This window comes from Aythya ferina, assembly GCF_964211825.1.
Source record: "Aythya ferina genome assembly, chromosome: 17".
NCBI classification, from domain to species: domain Eukaryota; kingdom Metazoa; phylum Chordata; class Aves; order Anseriformes; family Anatidae; genus Aythya; species Aythya ferina.
Genome location: NC_140316.1, coordinates 12,806,756 through 12,822,952, shown reverse-complemented (window position 1 = coordinate 12,822,952; position 16,197 = coordinate 12,806,756). Strand labels below are relative to the sequence as shown.

General features: G+C 44.2%; 1 protein-coding gene across 11 annotated transcripts in view; it reads right to left on the bottom strand.

Moving 5' to 3' along the window:
• The window catches only part of PITPNM2 (phosphatidylinositol transfer protein membrane associated 2), a 133,732-nt gene that overhangs the window by 39,968 nt on the left and 77,567 nt on the right, over positions 1–16,197 (bottom strand). For all 11 annotated transcript variants that reach the window (XM_084539416.1, XM_084539424.1, XM_084539426.1 and 8 more), the window contains 4 exons: positions 12,817–13,031; positions 11,157–11,278; positions 9,258–9,491; positions 2,044–2,367 (listed from right to left, as the gene is read on the bottom strand). In XM_084539416.1, coding sequence (XP_084395542.1) covers positions 2,044–2,367; positions 9,258–9,491; positions 11,157–11,278; positions 12,817–13,031 — 895 coding nt within the window. The remainder of the gene's footprint in view (positions 1–2,043; positions 2,368–9,257; positions 9,492–11,156; positions 11,279–12,816; positions 13,032–16,197) is intronic.

Genomic DNA, 16,197 nt, shown 5'->3' with positions numbered 1-16,197 from the left:
CCTGCGAGCTGCACGAGCTCTTTTCAGGCTGTTGTAACAGCATCGAAAATGTGAGCGAAACGCTTCTGATTCTAATTCTGCTCCCTGATTGTCACATGCAAAGACGATGGAGAGCCTGTGCAGTCATCTAATTGCAGCTCAGCGCCGGCTGGGCAGCCCCCAGCTACCCCACCGCCCTCTCCTTTGGGAGCAGGGGGAGCTCGGCAGAGCAGCGCTAATTCACGCCGGAGTGACGTCAAGGCACTCGCATAATAGTTGCTAAAAATAGAGCATATAATAACATATGGGATGGCGACAAGGGTCCTGTTATCACCAGAGGTCTCGCTCGCTTGGTATGGAAAAGACTGAGATCTTCTGGGGAGCGGCGCTGCTTTTTTCAGCTGGAGGTAGCGGTTCGTCGAGACAGCCCTCCTTGCTTCCATATGTTAATGCGCTGCCAGCATGAAGAAGGATTAAAATATCCATGTGACGTACTTCTCAGCACATCACAATTCATTTCTTTCATTACTTTTCCTGTAAAAGCTGAGGCAATCTGCAGAATAAAGCAAATTCACGCTTTGCTACCAGCGAAAACCTTTAAGTAAAACCCTAAAAGGGCTGAAAGCTACAGCTGCCAGTGAACATGTCAGCACTGGAAGAGGGGTTTCGTAACAAAGAGTATAATGAGAGATGGACACATCGCTATAAAATCCTGGTGCAAGAGAAGTAGCCAGCATTTTTATCCTTATCCAACGATTTATGAAGCGTCTGGTAGGTTCTTCCCCAGGGCTCACTCTGGTGAGTCATCACAAGGTAAAACTACTGCTCATATCTCATTCACCCTGTGATGAAATCAGTGATGGAGTGGTAAATAAAAATTGAGAATCAACTCCCAATATTTAGTACATATGAGAGATGGATAAGCTTCTCTCACTCAGATGCCCCTTCCACTGTCACTGGAAGAAATGCTGCCCCTTGGGGTTTTCAGGAAAATCAAGATTTTTTTCCCTCTCGCTGCAAGAGCTATTACCCAGATATCAGCTGTGCCTGACTAAAAGGAGAGGGAACTGTTGAATATTCAAGCCTTCTTTCTGTCTCTTGCTGAGGATTCACCCCTTTGTAGAGCATGGTTCAAAGAAAGGAGGAGTTTAACGTGGGGGAAAAATAAAAGGAAAAAAAAGATAAAGCTGACTACTGCTGGAGAGGTGAACGATGATGTTCAGGACTCAAAGCTGAGCCCTTACAGGGGCTTTAACAGCAAAATCCCGAAAACTTCCTGAATGGTATTTAAAGGGGAATGTAAACTCGATCCATGGTCTCACCTAGTCCCAGGCTGGGAGTTTTGGTCCCCAAACAGCCACCAGGCATTACCACCCACGAAAGGCAGCAGCCCCCACCCATCTGATTTCAGAGCACGGTGACCTGCCTTAATTTCTCCAGCAGCTGATGCAGTACCGTGCTGTGGAAGCTGTGCTGCGGCACCCACAGAGCCAAACGTCTGCTTTCGAAATGAACGGCATGTGGTGAGGTGTAACCACAGCCCAGGTGCCCAGGGTGCCTGGTAGTAACTGCCTCCTGGAAGGTGGGAGCAGTTAACAGCCACCCGCTGCTGGGCTGGTTCCATAGGGCCACAGCACACAGGCAGGCATCCAGAAGGGAACATTCCTGAAGGACCAGGACTTCTAAAAGCCATCAGTGGCTCGTGGGTAATGGGGACAAACCCTCTCTGCACTTTGTTTGTCATCTTCTGCCACCCAGCACTACTACCCAGCTCCTTCCTGCTCTTCTACCGTTTTCCATAATTCCTCTGCTTTTGAGATTTGTAAGAAGTCTGCCACGTGTCATTTTGAGAGTCACACTTATGGGATAACTACAAACATTTCCAAGCCCACAAGAGGCCACATGAGAAGACTGAGCCTACAACACCAGCAGAAAAAGCCTCCTATGAGCGCTGAAAGGACTCCCAGGAGAAACATGTGTTGTCTCAAAGGTGCTTTCATAGTCACACATCTAAAGCCCAAACTCTACATAGTTCAGAGGAATAAATCAGCAGCAGCATCTTACCTCCTCTCTTTGAAGACCGTGAGGACTTGGAAGAGGTGGACCACTGCTTGGTGAGCGATCTCCCAGAAGCTGTCTCGCTGTTACCAGCAGCATCTTCTGTGTCCACAGGTGAAACTATGTCGACTTCAACATCCTTCTCACCAGGAGTGTCCTTCACTCCATGCTGCTCAGTATCATTTTCACCACAGAACTGGGCCATCTTCTGAGCCAGCATCAGCTGTGCCTCTTTCTCCAGCTGCCGGATATCCTCAATGGTGAGCCCGTACCATTCGTCCTGCCAGCACCATGCCTGCCGATGTGCACGGACCATGACCTTCCGCAAGCCTGCAAAATCAGAATGTCCCAGTCACCAAAGCTACAAAACTGCAGGAGGAGATGCGTTCCCTTCCCCCAAACCTAAAGACACCATGGCATTGATATTACAGCAGTGTCGACAACATAATGATGCAAGCTGCAGAAAAGGATTCATTGCATTTATCAACCACGAGGATGGCAAATTGGTCATTTCTGTACTGTAGCTCTGCAGTTCTTGCTAACCAACCGTCCACTGAAAAAGCAGCTGGTCTTCTGCTGCTGCTTTGAACTTGGGAAGGGATTTCCTAATTCCAGATCCAGGAATTTGCTCTGTGACTGCCTGCTCCGCAAGGAAAGAACCAGGCACAGACCACATATGTCATTCTCATGAAGCGCTAGGAAGTTGCAACATTTAGATCCAGCCCTCAAAACGAGGCATGTTCCCAGAAAAAGAAAAAAAAAAAAAAAGAGAGAGAGAAAAAAAAAAGCCAAAACCAGCAATTGCTGCTTAAAAAAAAAAAAGAAAAAAAAAAAGTTGAGAGATTCAAGTGGATCCTTCATGAAAACTACACAGCCCACCACAGTATGTGACATGACAGAAGCACTTCCCACACTGCTTGGTGCTAAGACAACCAAAACCTCTCCTTTTCTTGGAAACCTGGTTTCTGCAAATGGTTTCTATACATCAGTGAAACAGCATCACAGATATGAGATAATGGGATGGGAAGCAAAGGAAGGGAGGGAATGAAGACGCTTTATTTTGCAGAGACTGTCTTTCTTCAGCAGCATGAGAAAAATGAAGTGTGTAAAGCTAATTTAAAGTATTATTTCAATGTGTCACATATCTGAAAGGAAGAACCATCTCAAAAGCAACACAAAGAGCTCACAAGGCAAGAGAAACTTTCCACTGAGACTTAAGCATATTGGCTAACATCATCGTATCACCAAGACTTCTAAAACCAAGTATTCACTGTGGATTTCTGACAATATTGCTGCTTAAAAGCTCATGCCAGGACCAAGCTCCCAACAGCTATTTATTACTGATGGGAGCACACAGCAGTAACGCTGCTTTTTAAAAGCTTCTATAAATACTGACAAACTAATCCTCAGGTGCCCTTCGGAAAAATCAATAAATATCGTTCCCCCTTTCATTACTGGGAAACTGAGGCAGAGAAGGGTTGATGGACGTGCCAAAAGCAGCAGTGGGTTTATGGATCTACAGCTCTGCACTGCTGAGCCTGGACAACAAAGCCGGCAGGCCGGGAGCCCAGGCACTCGCTCTAATGAAGGCCCTGGCTGAAGCCCACAGGCCGCAACACCACCGCTATTACGCACTAGAAAGCGATCAATAGGCTACATTAAAATCATTTTGGTTTCTAGAGTGGCAAACTGAGATCTCTAAGCACCACCAGAAGTGAAGATGGCTCCCACAAGCCACCCTCCATTTGCAGGAGCGGGGCCAAAGCTGAAGGGTCCCACCACACCAAGGGTTTCTGAGCTGTTCCCAGCCAGCAATGTTCACTTCACTGTGGTAAAAAAAGTCTTAGATCTCACTGCTGCCACGGTTTCTGTGATATTCATCCTAAATATCCCCCTTTTTTTTTCAGTGATTACTTTTTTAAGCATACAAAAAGCTTGTTTTTATATATTTATTTCCTTCCAGGCCTAGGCACTTTATTTTCTGCACTGCACTTTGGCTAGTCCTTAATGCCACCAGCTATCGCCAGTCACCCTATCAGGAGGAAATAAGCCTAGAGATCAGCAGCTAATAGGATGGACCAGCTCAACCTGAACTTCATTTGCACAGTAAGATTAAATCTATCAATATTTTATGTAGTTCTCTGCCTGACTTTCAGATGGGAGCTCCACGTAACAGAGGCAAGTTTGAGCCAGAAGACTGCGACCTTTTGGGGGCAGAGCAAGGGGCATCAGCAACTTAATTCTGTTCAACCTTAGTCGAGATTCAGAGTTATTTCCTTCACCAGATTACTTTTTGCAGAGCTACGGCAGAATGTTTTAGCCTCTTCACCTCCTGTTATGATTGACAATCAGCAGAGCTTAAAAAGCAGAGATTAAACTCCCATCACATCCACCCTGAAAGCCAAGAAAACGTTCCCTTGCTGTAATTCAGTCCCTCACACTAGAGCCATTCTCTAGGCTTTCTTGTCCACAACACACAATTCTGCCTCACATCAAACACCTTGAAAACAGACTGTGATTAGGCACGGAGGCCAGCGGCCCCCTTGCACTCATCCGGAGGCTTCCTCAGCTGCAGGGCTCAGCAGGATTGTGGGCCCCCAGCCTCTGTTCATACTCCTGCACCCAGCCACGATGCCACCAACTCCTCAGAAATGGGCACTGATGCCACTGACTTCATGTATTTGTTTTAATGGACTAACATCCTAGGGAACACAAAAAACACTTGGTGTAATAAAGTTCTCATTAAGTTCTTCTCTGCCTTCTCTCACATCATCCCTTAGATGACCAAAAAAAAACCCCAAACCCATCACTGCCCATTTCCCAGCTTCCCAACCCAACAGAACCCACAGACCTCCCCATACTGCTCATGTCAGGCTGATCAGACATCCCGATCACCCTTTCTTTGGAAAAGGAGATGGCATTATCCATCATTCTAGATCAGTTATTAACCAAAAAACTCGAGATTATTTTCCTAGCCTCCAGCCTTCACCCGGGACATGTCAGTGATGCTGCTTTTTTCTTTCTCCAGCACAGGGAGAAAACCTGGAAGAGAGTGAGGCTGTCCAGGTAGAAAAGAAATTGAAAAATAAACGTCATGGCTTGCAGAAAAAAATCTCCACTGCTAGCAATGGAAAACTTGAGCAGTCTCTGTAGGCACACACAGCACTGAGTACATCACTGAATTCAACTTCAACTTGCAGCACTGAAGCCTTCCAGTGGGCAGCAGAGACCCAGAGGAAAGGCGAAGTGCCCCCATGCAGCTACATGAATTCAAGATCCAGCTACAAATGACTGACCTCACCTGTCAGGACATGGCTTCCCTCCCCATGCAATGGAAAAAGTTGAGTTTTACAGCAGTTTTTCCTTAAAATGTCAGTGAAAAACAAGCCTTTTATTTGGAAAGCGAAGAGGGGATGGATCAGACCCATGAAATAGAGCATAATTGGGAGCAATTTTCTTTTTAACAGATCAGAGATGCCCATCAGGACAGTGTTGAAGGCAATTTGTGGGCCAGTTTGCCTTCATTTTTCTCTCTGGCAGGCTGGGAGGTGCAAAAGCCTCCTGCTCAGCCCGAGAAGTCACTGTCCTGTGCTCAATCCCACATGTGGTGCTTCCAAGCTGTGCCTCACAGCCAGTTGCAGCCCCTTTGTCAGTTTGCCTCGCAAGCCTGCAGCATGCTGCTGGGCTGTGGGGCTGGCTGGAAAAGGCAGGAAGGGTCCAGCATCCCACCCACCACTTTATTCCAGGCCAGACAGAACCCAAGAAGCCCAGTGAAGAGCAGGCTCTGGGCAACACAACGCTCCTGTGTCCCACCCAGGTGCCTGCTCTCTTCTTGGCTAAAAATTTCCTGTCCTCACAGAGCAAACAAAACGAGCTATGTGGAAGAACAAGGGGTAGGAGTAGTCTCCCAGAGAGGTCTTTTTGCTGTGAAGGGAGAACTACCACACATGCACATATGTACACATGCAGATTGAGTTCAGAGGTACTCGTCATTTCTGTGTTGTTTTAATTATAACATTTCCCACTGCTGCGTGCAGAAAGATGATCTGTGAAGAGTCTAGCAGGGTGCAAACATTTAAATCACTCACCCTTCAACTCACCACCTCAACAACTCTGCCGCAGAGACTGCCTAAATCCTTGAAGTGCTGACTTTTGTAAGTGATTTGCTTGCAGATTGTGGTGTTGAACTTAATTTCACAAAAGGAAGTGTAAATGAACATGAGACAAGCCAGGATAGATGAATTTTAAAAGACTTTGTCTACAGTGCTGGATTTGTTTTTCAATCTGAAGCAAAAATAGCAACTGCAGAAAAAAATCCGTATTAAAAAAAGAAAAAAAACACCACACCAAACCCTGCCCAAGCCTCTCTCAACTATCTGCATAGGGCAACTGTTCAGACACCCATGGATTATGTACCCAGTAGCAACATCCCAGAGCATTTTATAATGCACTCACACAACTTCCTGGCAGCCAATAAAGGATGCCTGATTCTCCTCAGGCAAAATTATTTTGTTGATGGTCACAACAGATCCCATAACCCTGTCAGTACAGTTCTGGTTGTCTGTTCTGATCAAGGGTAGCAAGCAGATATAACTGTTAGTTGCCTTATCTGCTCTTGCTCAGGCCACTCACAAAGAGAAGTGTGTGGTCACACCTGCGTGGTGCTAACCACAACCTGCTTTCTCTCAAAAAGGCAAAACCCTACTGCAGGCCCCAATGGGCAGAGCCCATTTGGATGAGCTTTCGCATTTTAGTGCTCAAGTGAAGCAAAATTTCTGCAGAAGAGCTTTCTAAAACCTCTTCCTCTACATCGCTGTGTGACAATTTGGGCATATTTAGCCAAAGATGCACTGGCTTAGACAAAGCTCCAGTTACTGGGCCGGGAACGCACTTTGCCGTGGTGTATAATCAATAACCCATACACAGTCAACACACTTGTTTAGCAACAAAAGAACCAGAGCCCACGTGCACAATTAGGAAGCAAGTGGGAGCAGAACATTATGCAGTGCCAGTCCAATTAAACTTAAATTCTATGGGAAAGGAGTAAAAAAGCATACAAATATTACAGCCAAGTAGACTAATAGCCCACAATTTTAGTCTGTGTCTCGGGCTGTCAAAGCACTGAGTAACTGTCCAATTAGTCATCAGAAAAAATGGCTGTTGCACTCAGAAAGACTGAGAACATTTCAACACCATCCCCCAGAGTCACTCCCTCCACACTCAGTAGCCTTTCCACATATTACAATCCATCCATCACCTAACTCAGAAGTTTTCTTTGTTCAAGTCATTCTTTAATTTTAGTTTGCACCACCTTGGGGAAAGTTTTGATCCTACTCTTGGTTTCTGCCTTGGTTTTCTTACTGTCTTGATGACCCTGTGCGGGGAGGGCTAATTCCCCAAGAAACAGGCTCACAGGAGCCAGGAACCAGCAGAAAGATGCCAAGGAGGGGCTGGCAGACAAGAAATCCCTGAGTAATTCAGTAGCCATCCAGTAGCACAACACACAAAGGTCTCCACCTGCTTTGGGTTATCAGCTGAAACCCCAAAACTGGGATCACTATCTAAGTCATGTCTTAGCCCCCATCCTTCCAGCTTACACATCCTCACGCCTAGCTAGCTGTCTTTTCTACACAAGCCCTGATGCTTTTTCCAGTCACTAACAGTGTGCCCATGGCTATCCCACTGCACAGGGAGGATACACATCTCTGGGCACCCAAAGCTTTTGCTTTCATTTTTCACTCACTCAACTTTGTCTCGCCTTAAAGACTTCTCTGATTTTATGCATCTTAACCACTTTGAAAAACAGTATTTGCCATCATTATAACAGAGTGGAAAGGCTTTTGAAAGGCAGACAATAAGCTGGCTCGGCTCTCGGCAAAGCCTCAATCAAGAGGGAAATGGCAGGCAATCTTTTATGAAATACAAAAGAAACATTTCTAAGAGACCACGGTTTAATCTATGCCAAACACCTCCGAACAACTGGAAGAGTCACATGCTTCTTTCTCATTTAACAGATACAATGGAGTTGTTATTCTGCCCCCATGTTTTGCAGCATACACTAAATTAACCCGTGTCACTGAAACACCAAGGGAGTTCATTGCAGAGAGGCACTTGTAATACAGCCTGTAACAGGTAAAAACTTCCATCTAGGATGAACTAAAGCCAAAGGAGCTCTAGCAAAGGGAACAGACCATTCAGAGAATGGTGTGCACCATTCACTACTGCTCCTTCAGTGTTTTTCACACTAGGAGCTCCATTTAGGAGCACAGTATAACTAAGAAGAGCTGTAAAACTATTTATTTATTCCAGCATCAGGCACTTCAAAGAAGCTTTGCATAAAGGGACAGCTACCCGGGTCATGCAGGAGAATTCACTGCGTACAGAAAGCAGGAGACATCATTTACAAAGTCTTTCTTTGGCCTTTTCTTTGCCAGAGGACAGCCATAGCTCCGAACTTCTCTTGAGATGGGAATGTTTCTTTAAAACATTCTTTAAGTTATCCAGCTGGCCATAAAGCCTGTCTCCTCCGGCAAGGCTCAGAAACTATATCAGTTGTGTTATAGATTTCCAGTGGAGAACAAATTACTGCTACCACCTGCACAGTCCCCACTTAGTTACTTCTGGGACACAAACAATAGGCTACCTCCTTAAAAGCATTGACCTAAGAATGATGCACCAGTCAAAGAAGCACATTTACTCACAACCGAGAGCTGTCAGTGACCCATGGAGAGTTATAACACAGCGAGCTGGGGAGCCCTGAACACCACAGCCCAGAGATGTATGGCCGCATAAAGACCCACCTGCCCTACTGTAAGCTAGGGACGCTGCAGGGACTGGTTTCCTGGAACCACTTGTGACACAGAGTTGAAGCTCATTTATTTGAGCAGCCCTTGAGGACGTTGTCCAAAACAAAGAAAAAATGGCAGATTTTGAAAAAGATCCCAGTTAAACAGACAAATCCTGATTTAAAGAATAAAATACACTTGAAACCCTTTCAGTAGCTACATGTGATTAGTACTTACACATACCACAACCACAAGTGATAGAATAACACTTTTTTGAACTGACCAACAGGTCTGCAAAAGAGTAATTGGGTCTGAGAGTCTTTTCACAGACACGCCTTGGGATACCATACATTGCACATACCTCACTGTTGTATTTCAGTTTGGAAACAACATTAAGGAGTTGATTGTAAACCTTGCAAGACTATAAATGCTCACCAACATCATGGATAAACCGCTCGATTTTCGACTGCATCCCCCAGTATCTGAACTCGACTTTACAAAGTTTATATGCACACATGATCGGGTATTTCCCAGGGTTGTTCTTGTACTCTTGAATCCAATCTTCTGAGAGAGGGCCTCTTTTAGTCTTTACTGATTTATACAGCTTTGGATCCTCCTCAGCTTTGTATTCATGTGGAGGGATAGGATCTTTAACAATATCAATAGGATCTGTAGGAAGAATAGAAACAGTTAGGCATTTCCTTTGCCTGAACAAAAGAAGAAAGTAAATTTTCAGGAGTTATTTCTGTTTTAGTAAGTACCAGAAGCATTACAACAGTATCTGTTTTTACTTAAACAACTGATATTTGAATTGTTTATACGCTGCTGCTGGGTAGTGATCTGCTCTACCAGAGCAATTCCTATGCACACTTCCAGCAAACAGAGGCTTTGCTGTAAACATTTTTGCCCAGTGACTACAGGTCCACAGCAGATCTCCTCATGACATATTTCTAGCTCCAAAGAGTTCTTTTGCACGTTCCATCCCTCAGCTTTTGTAGTATCACTGACAGTATTACAGCTCTACCTAATCTGGGACACTTAAATACACCTACCCCTTTTTAGTACTGTTATGGAATAGATGTTACCACTGAACATCTTATCTTTGGCATCCATCAAGTGAGGTTACTGTTACCTCCTCAATCTTTACTGTTACACCAGATACACTACAGAAGGCAGAAAGTTTAAAGCAAGTCAAATCGTCCTCATTAACACTTCATCAATGAAGAAGTGGAAAGTGCAATGGGAACGGAGTGAGTGAACATATTTTTAAAATCTGCAACCGCCAACCCAAACCTCAGCAGCAGAAGTTCGGACTGAAGGGCAGGATCTCACTTCCCAAGGAACAACAGCTCTCCCGACACTTCTCAGGGAGGCAGCATGACTCAAGCCTATTTGTTCAGGACTGAAAACCCAATCAGATAGGCTTTGGAATGTGGACAGTCAAACTGAAGTTCAAAATGAAGCAGTTTAAATCAAGTAACACTCAAAATTGCGGTTACCGCCGTGGCCAGCGTGTCAACAGAGCTTAAGGAGCCCGAGCAGCCACTAGGTGTCCTTCCCCAGAGCTCCTGCTGAGCTCAGCCCTGGGACTGCAAGAAGTCAGCCTGAGCTCAAGTCACTTCTCAAGCCTCGGCAGCTTCAGAGCAAGGGATGCTTTGGTTCAGTGAGGCTGTAATTGCCAGCACTCCCTGCTATGCAGCTGGGCCTCCAGCAGATGCTATGGGCATGGGCCATGACGGACAGCAAGACAGAGGAACTGCTCTAATGCTTGCCATTTTCTGCCTTTTGACAAGATGTTCCGTTCTGCCTTTTCTTTTGTTAAATCCTTAAGTGTATCAGGCTCATTAACCCAACCTCCCAAAGACAGCTGTGCAGCTGAAGTGTTAACTTGCACAAGGGCAACAGGAGGGGAAGGAAAAATGAAATACACCTTCATGCTTTGGAAACGCAGCTAGGAACATTCTTTCATATACCCAAGGGAGATATTTAATTATACAGCTACATTTTCCCCAGTAGTTATTTCTATTTATCATCCCCAATATCATTAGCTGTCCAACTTCTCTCAGGAACTGCACAAATAAGACAGAAAAGCATCAGCTTCATTTTACAGACAGGGGGATTCAAATGGATTTCCAGGTGCTTTATAAGCATGGAAGAGAACCCAGGTACTCTCTCTACTCGATGTAACCCTGCCCAGTAGGCACACCACTGATGGGGTGCACACCAGGGTTAGGAGTGGAAGGGTCAGGCCAAGGAGATGGGGCATACCAAGCAAAATCCTTTACACAGCAAAAAGCAGAATGAAGGAAGAAATAAAAGAAAAGGGCTACTCACCTAGAATGGTTTGTCTTTTTTCTGCAGGAGAAAGGTTGAAAACGTTGGCGTGCTCTCCTGGATCAGTTTTGTAGTATGTCTCAATATCAATAGAGAACTTCTCCACAAAAGGGCACGTATACCTGAAAGCAAGAGCAATACAGCTTGGAGTAAATCCTCCTCAGTTTGGCAAGCAGAGAAAATGCTTTCCTAAGATGTGTAAAATCAGCCTGAAATCCAAGCCAGCCTTCACTCATTTTACTTCAGATATACTTAAAATACCGACTGTACAGATTAAAAAGATTTTCTTTATTAAATTCTTAAGATAGGAGCTTGCCTTGGACTTGTGGCTTCAGTGCAATAGCTCTGGTTTAGTGAAAGCCCAACCCCATAGCACAAAGGGGTTTGCTCCCCCTGAGCTGTTACATGGATTTAAGGGTGAGAAGATGCCAATGCTCCCACACTGGTTGGGTAGTCTCACTTTGCAGAGACACTGACAAAAGCCTGTGACTTAGTTTGACAATGTCTCCTCCAAAAGACAATTGTCAGGGCAGACCACATCTGAAGAAGCAGTGTTCAGCAAAGAGATAACTTCTGGGTCTGCTGTATTAACAAGTTCTGTTATCCTTACAGATTTGACACTGGGACACCCTGCAAGTGCATTTTTAGCAGGAAAAATGCAAAGTTCTTGCCTGGAATTTACAGCAGAATAGAATACGGACTGGTTCCGCCCAAGGCCAGGTTTCCTGGCCAGGGCACTGACTCACAGACAAGAAAATGGATAAAAACAAACTGAAAGTGGACTTTAATCACTGGAAAGTCATAAGATCCATGTTATTTAGTCATGAGCAATTGTCCATACACACACACTGGCTACCCACCTTTCCCCAAATTCATGTTACTTGTAGAGGCCAACTAAAACAGAACTATGAATGTTACCTACATTTCTGACAAAAATCAAAAGATCCTAAAGCCGTTTTATTATGACAGATGACAGAAACATCACACTTGCAAAGCTGGAATAGGGGAAATGCTCTAAACCAGAGTAACTGGTATACAGGCTATTTAGTCCAGGGCATCTGAAGTCCTCCCAGACAAAAATTGGCTGAAACAAAGAGAAGCAATCACCTCCCTGGAGCCTCTGGCTCTCTTCTCTTCTCAGAGTGAAAACCATTGGGCGTAGGTTTGTTATTTTCTAGCTAAAATACAGTAAGATAGTTCCCAGAAAAGCAGCATCGTATTTATTAACAATTTTTAAACATTCTTCTCTCCCTCTTCTTTCCCTCTTAGGGCAAGTGAATCCTGTTTTATTTGATAGTGTTCGACATGACAACTTTCCCATCACTGTGTACATTTATAACTTCACTGAGCTAGCAGATAACTGCAACGTTAAGTAGACCACAGTGCAGGATACCAGACTAAATAAAAACTATTCAAGATTTCCCACGCTTTGATGGACAAAACAGCTCACATTTTAAAGCAGCCCATCACAAATTCTTAAGTACACTTGCAGTCAGCCCAGGCAACGCTGATGCTTCTGAGATAAAGCACAGTGTAAGAATTTCAGGACTCGATGCCACGTTTTCTCTAAAGGATATTACTGGAGATGTAAGAGATGCCACTGCATCAAAACCTCTCCCTGAAGTAGGGAAACACCTCTGGACATTTTGATAAGTTTTACCTCGTCCTGGTATAAGGATATGCATTCCACGATTCCTCTTCAACTCGCAGAGCTGCCTTGGGCAATATTGACCGAAACCAGCTGGGTATGTGCATACCAATGTGGTACACTTTGTGAGTATACTGCCCATTGCCTCCTGGTCCATCCATGTATGGCCTGTTCTCCAGGATCTCCACTCCACTGCCTTCCCCACATGTCTCCTCTCTGCTCTTTTTCTGAAAAGGAAAATATATCACACAGTTAGGCCTTCCAGTGTTTTGTACATACCAGGGTCTCAAAGCACTTGAAGATCGGGGTGGTTTCTAGGACTCCTGTTGATCACGGTTTTATAGCCACAAGACCCGTAGCAGCACCCTGGCAGTAAGATTACCAAACCTTGAAATCATAAATGGCAGATTTAGAAACTCATCTGGCCAACAGAGGAACCGGGATGTGATTTATTACAGATCCACTAGAAATCTGGATTTGACATCTCTATAGCTACGAGAATTTGCATGGAGACCTCATGACACAAATCCCTCCTCTTATAATAGGTAACACATTGCTCTTTCCGAGAGCACACTAAACCTTGGCTCCAGCTTTGAACCACCCAACGACACAAAAAGCTTTTGCATCAGTGGATGACATGGCAAAGGGGAATTTGTCCAACTTGGCACATTCTTGTGGTGGTGCATCAGCGTGAAGAATCACACACACACACAGCACAACACTGCAGTACTAAAGACTGTTTTATGACCTAAACCCACAGGATTTAGGGGCTTGTTGCTTGTGGTCTGGCAGAGCAGCAGCTCTCCAAGAACAGCTTGGAGACTACGCTCTGCTAATTAAGATATTTAGAAGAAAGAACTCAAGTTTGCCAGAATGCACACAGTACCCCCTGGCAGCTTCAATATTTTGGCTTATTTGTAGCACTGTCCCTCATTGAGGGACCTGGCAAAAATTCCTTCAATAAAACAAACAAATAAACAAACAAAACACCTAATTTCAGTGCTTCTAAGAAGAGCTAGAGGCAAACCAAATATTTGTTCAGCTATAACACATTTCAGCAGATTGGATGATGGATAACCTTCATCATTTCCAACCAACAGATTCATATTATTAGTGTTTTGAGTTTTTCAGTTTACTGTCTTTATTTGAGAGGACGGTACCCTGGAAATTCAGAAAAAAATGGAATTATACACAAGAATCAACTGTGAAATGCAATGCAATAACAACCTCTCACTTCTGGCAAACAAACAATTCCTCGGAAAACAAGACTTAACAGAAAATGATTAATAAGATGCAAGCGATAGGCTTCTCGTCTTTTGAGGACAGCATGATAAGCCAACGGAGCTATTTAAAAAGAGGGCTATTTACTTCTAAATAACTCTCAAGCGATTTTAAATTTAAACAGCTGCAACCAACAAATCTAAATAACTGACAATCTGAATAGTCATTTTTTCCTACCCCACAAACTGTGAAGTACTGCAAAACAGAAGCACTTTTTTAAAGTTTATGTCTAACATTCAGCTGGCAGTTCATTAAAACACACATCCTCTTAAAACAAATTACTGTCTTTCAGTTCTTATATAAGCATGGACCAAGTCCTGTACAAATATTTATGACAATAACATTAAATAATCTTGATGACCCAAAAATCTGGTTAACTCAAAGGTCTTGGAAAACGAAGCAACCGAGCAGGCATGGAGAATGTGTCAGACAGAATAAGAGTGCAGCATCTGCTCTGAACAGTTGATACAAATTATGGAGATCTAGAGTCTTATTATATGGCAGAAGCACGTGGAAATCATAAGCAGAGGAAATACAGATTCTCCTTGTGCCAAATTACCACATGTGGAATCATACATCAGCTAGATTGAAAATTACTGTTCCAGATTATGTGGTTACCAACAATTCCAAGTCCAGTCTGCCAGTCCTTGTTTCGGACCACAACCCATTTAGGAGTTTTTCAAGAAATCCACAGCACCGAGTGAACTCAGCACCTGGTAGGGTGGTGCAAAGCCAAACCTGCACAGAAGAATCATGTCCCTAGACTTACAGCTGCTTGCATTGTAATGGAAAACCAAAACGCTGAAGATTTATTTTAATAGCCACGGTTGAAATTGAAATTAAAATGGATAAAAACACTCTTAGGCTTTTCTTCTGGGAACGTGATTTCATGCTCTTCTTTTCAGAGATACCTCTGAGAAATGCCTTATCCCTCTCCGATAACTCTCCACTTCTCCCTATCTGATCGCTGGCAATGTGGCATGGCGTCATGCTCCCAGCACTTGGAGAGGGAAGGAAGAAGGGAAAACCCCAAATTAACTGAGACTCTTTGGGGAAGTCAGTTTGCATCCCACTTCTGATTTCTGGTTATTTTATTCACTTCTGCACACCTGCAGAAGACCATGAACCCTGTTCTGAGAGCAGTGCATGCTTCCTCCTTCAGCCTTTCCAGATGACCAGCTCCTGCCCACAGCCTCTTTCACCCAATTGCAAACCTCAAGCAAGTTTTGGCCCTGTGTGTTCCTCCTGCTTGTCACTTATCTACACAAAAGAGGACAGCAAGAATATTCTCTGAGATGAATGTGAACTAGGAGCTGCACCTCTGCATGGCAGAAATCAGAGGTGCAAAGTTTACATCTCAAACTCTCTTTTGAGCAAGGACTGAGGCAGGCCAAATTATACTCAAAACATAACACAATTTATCACTGGGAAGAATACTACAGTCAAAGAAAAACTCACAAGAAATCCCCAACAAAGCTGCCTCCCAGCCCTGCATGCTCTCAATTAGCATACAGGGAGGGCTACAAGCACAGTGAGGTCAGGAAGGAACAAAGAGGCCAGGTTAGATGGCGAATGGTACAATTACTAACCAGTCATAAAGGCAAAAATAAGATACATATCTTAGACAATAAAATAAAGACATCAGCAACGCACACTCAACAGACCAGGATGATACTCTGTGCTAAGTGGTTCAGCGAAAGTACACCACTTCTGGAAGTGAAGAGCAATTTGCTTTCAGCCATATAGCCTCTTCACGTCTATTGTGACTCAGCTACAGCATGGAGAGGGCTCGTTACAAGGAAGTGGTCTGTAAACAACAATTAAAAAATAACCATCGATTAGGAAAACGTTTGGCTTGAGAAGTGTCTGGCAAGCCCTCTCCAAAGACTACCCGTCTGCTGGGAGTGGCAGCTGTGCAGGCATTTTAGGGTCAGTCTTTAAGGTTTCAGCCTCGTAGACCATGACCCTACAGAAAAAAAGACACTTTATTTAGCAGATCACCTGTGTTACTGCTACTTGCTCCTGACAACAGCATCTTCCCTCTACATAAACATCTGAGGAACAGTCCCCAGAAAAATCAAAGAGCAGCTAACAGCCTTTATATGCAAGATA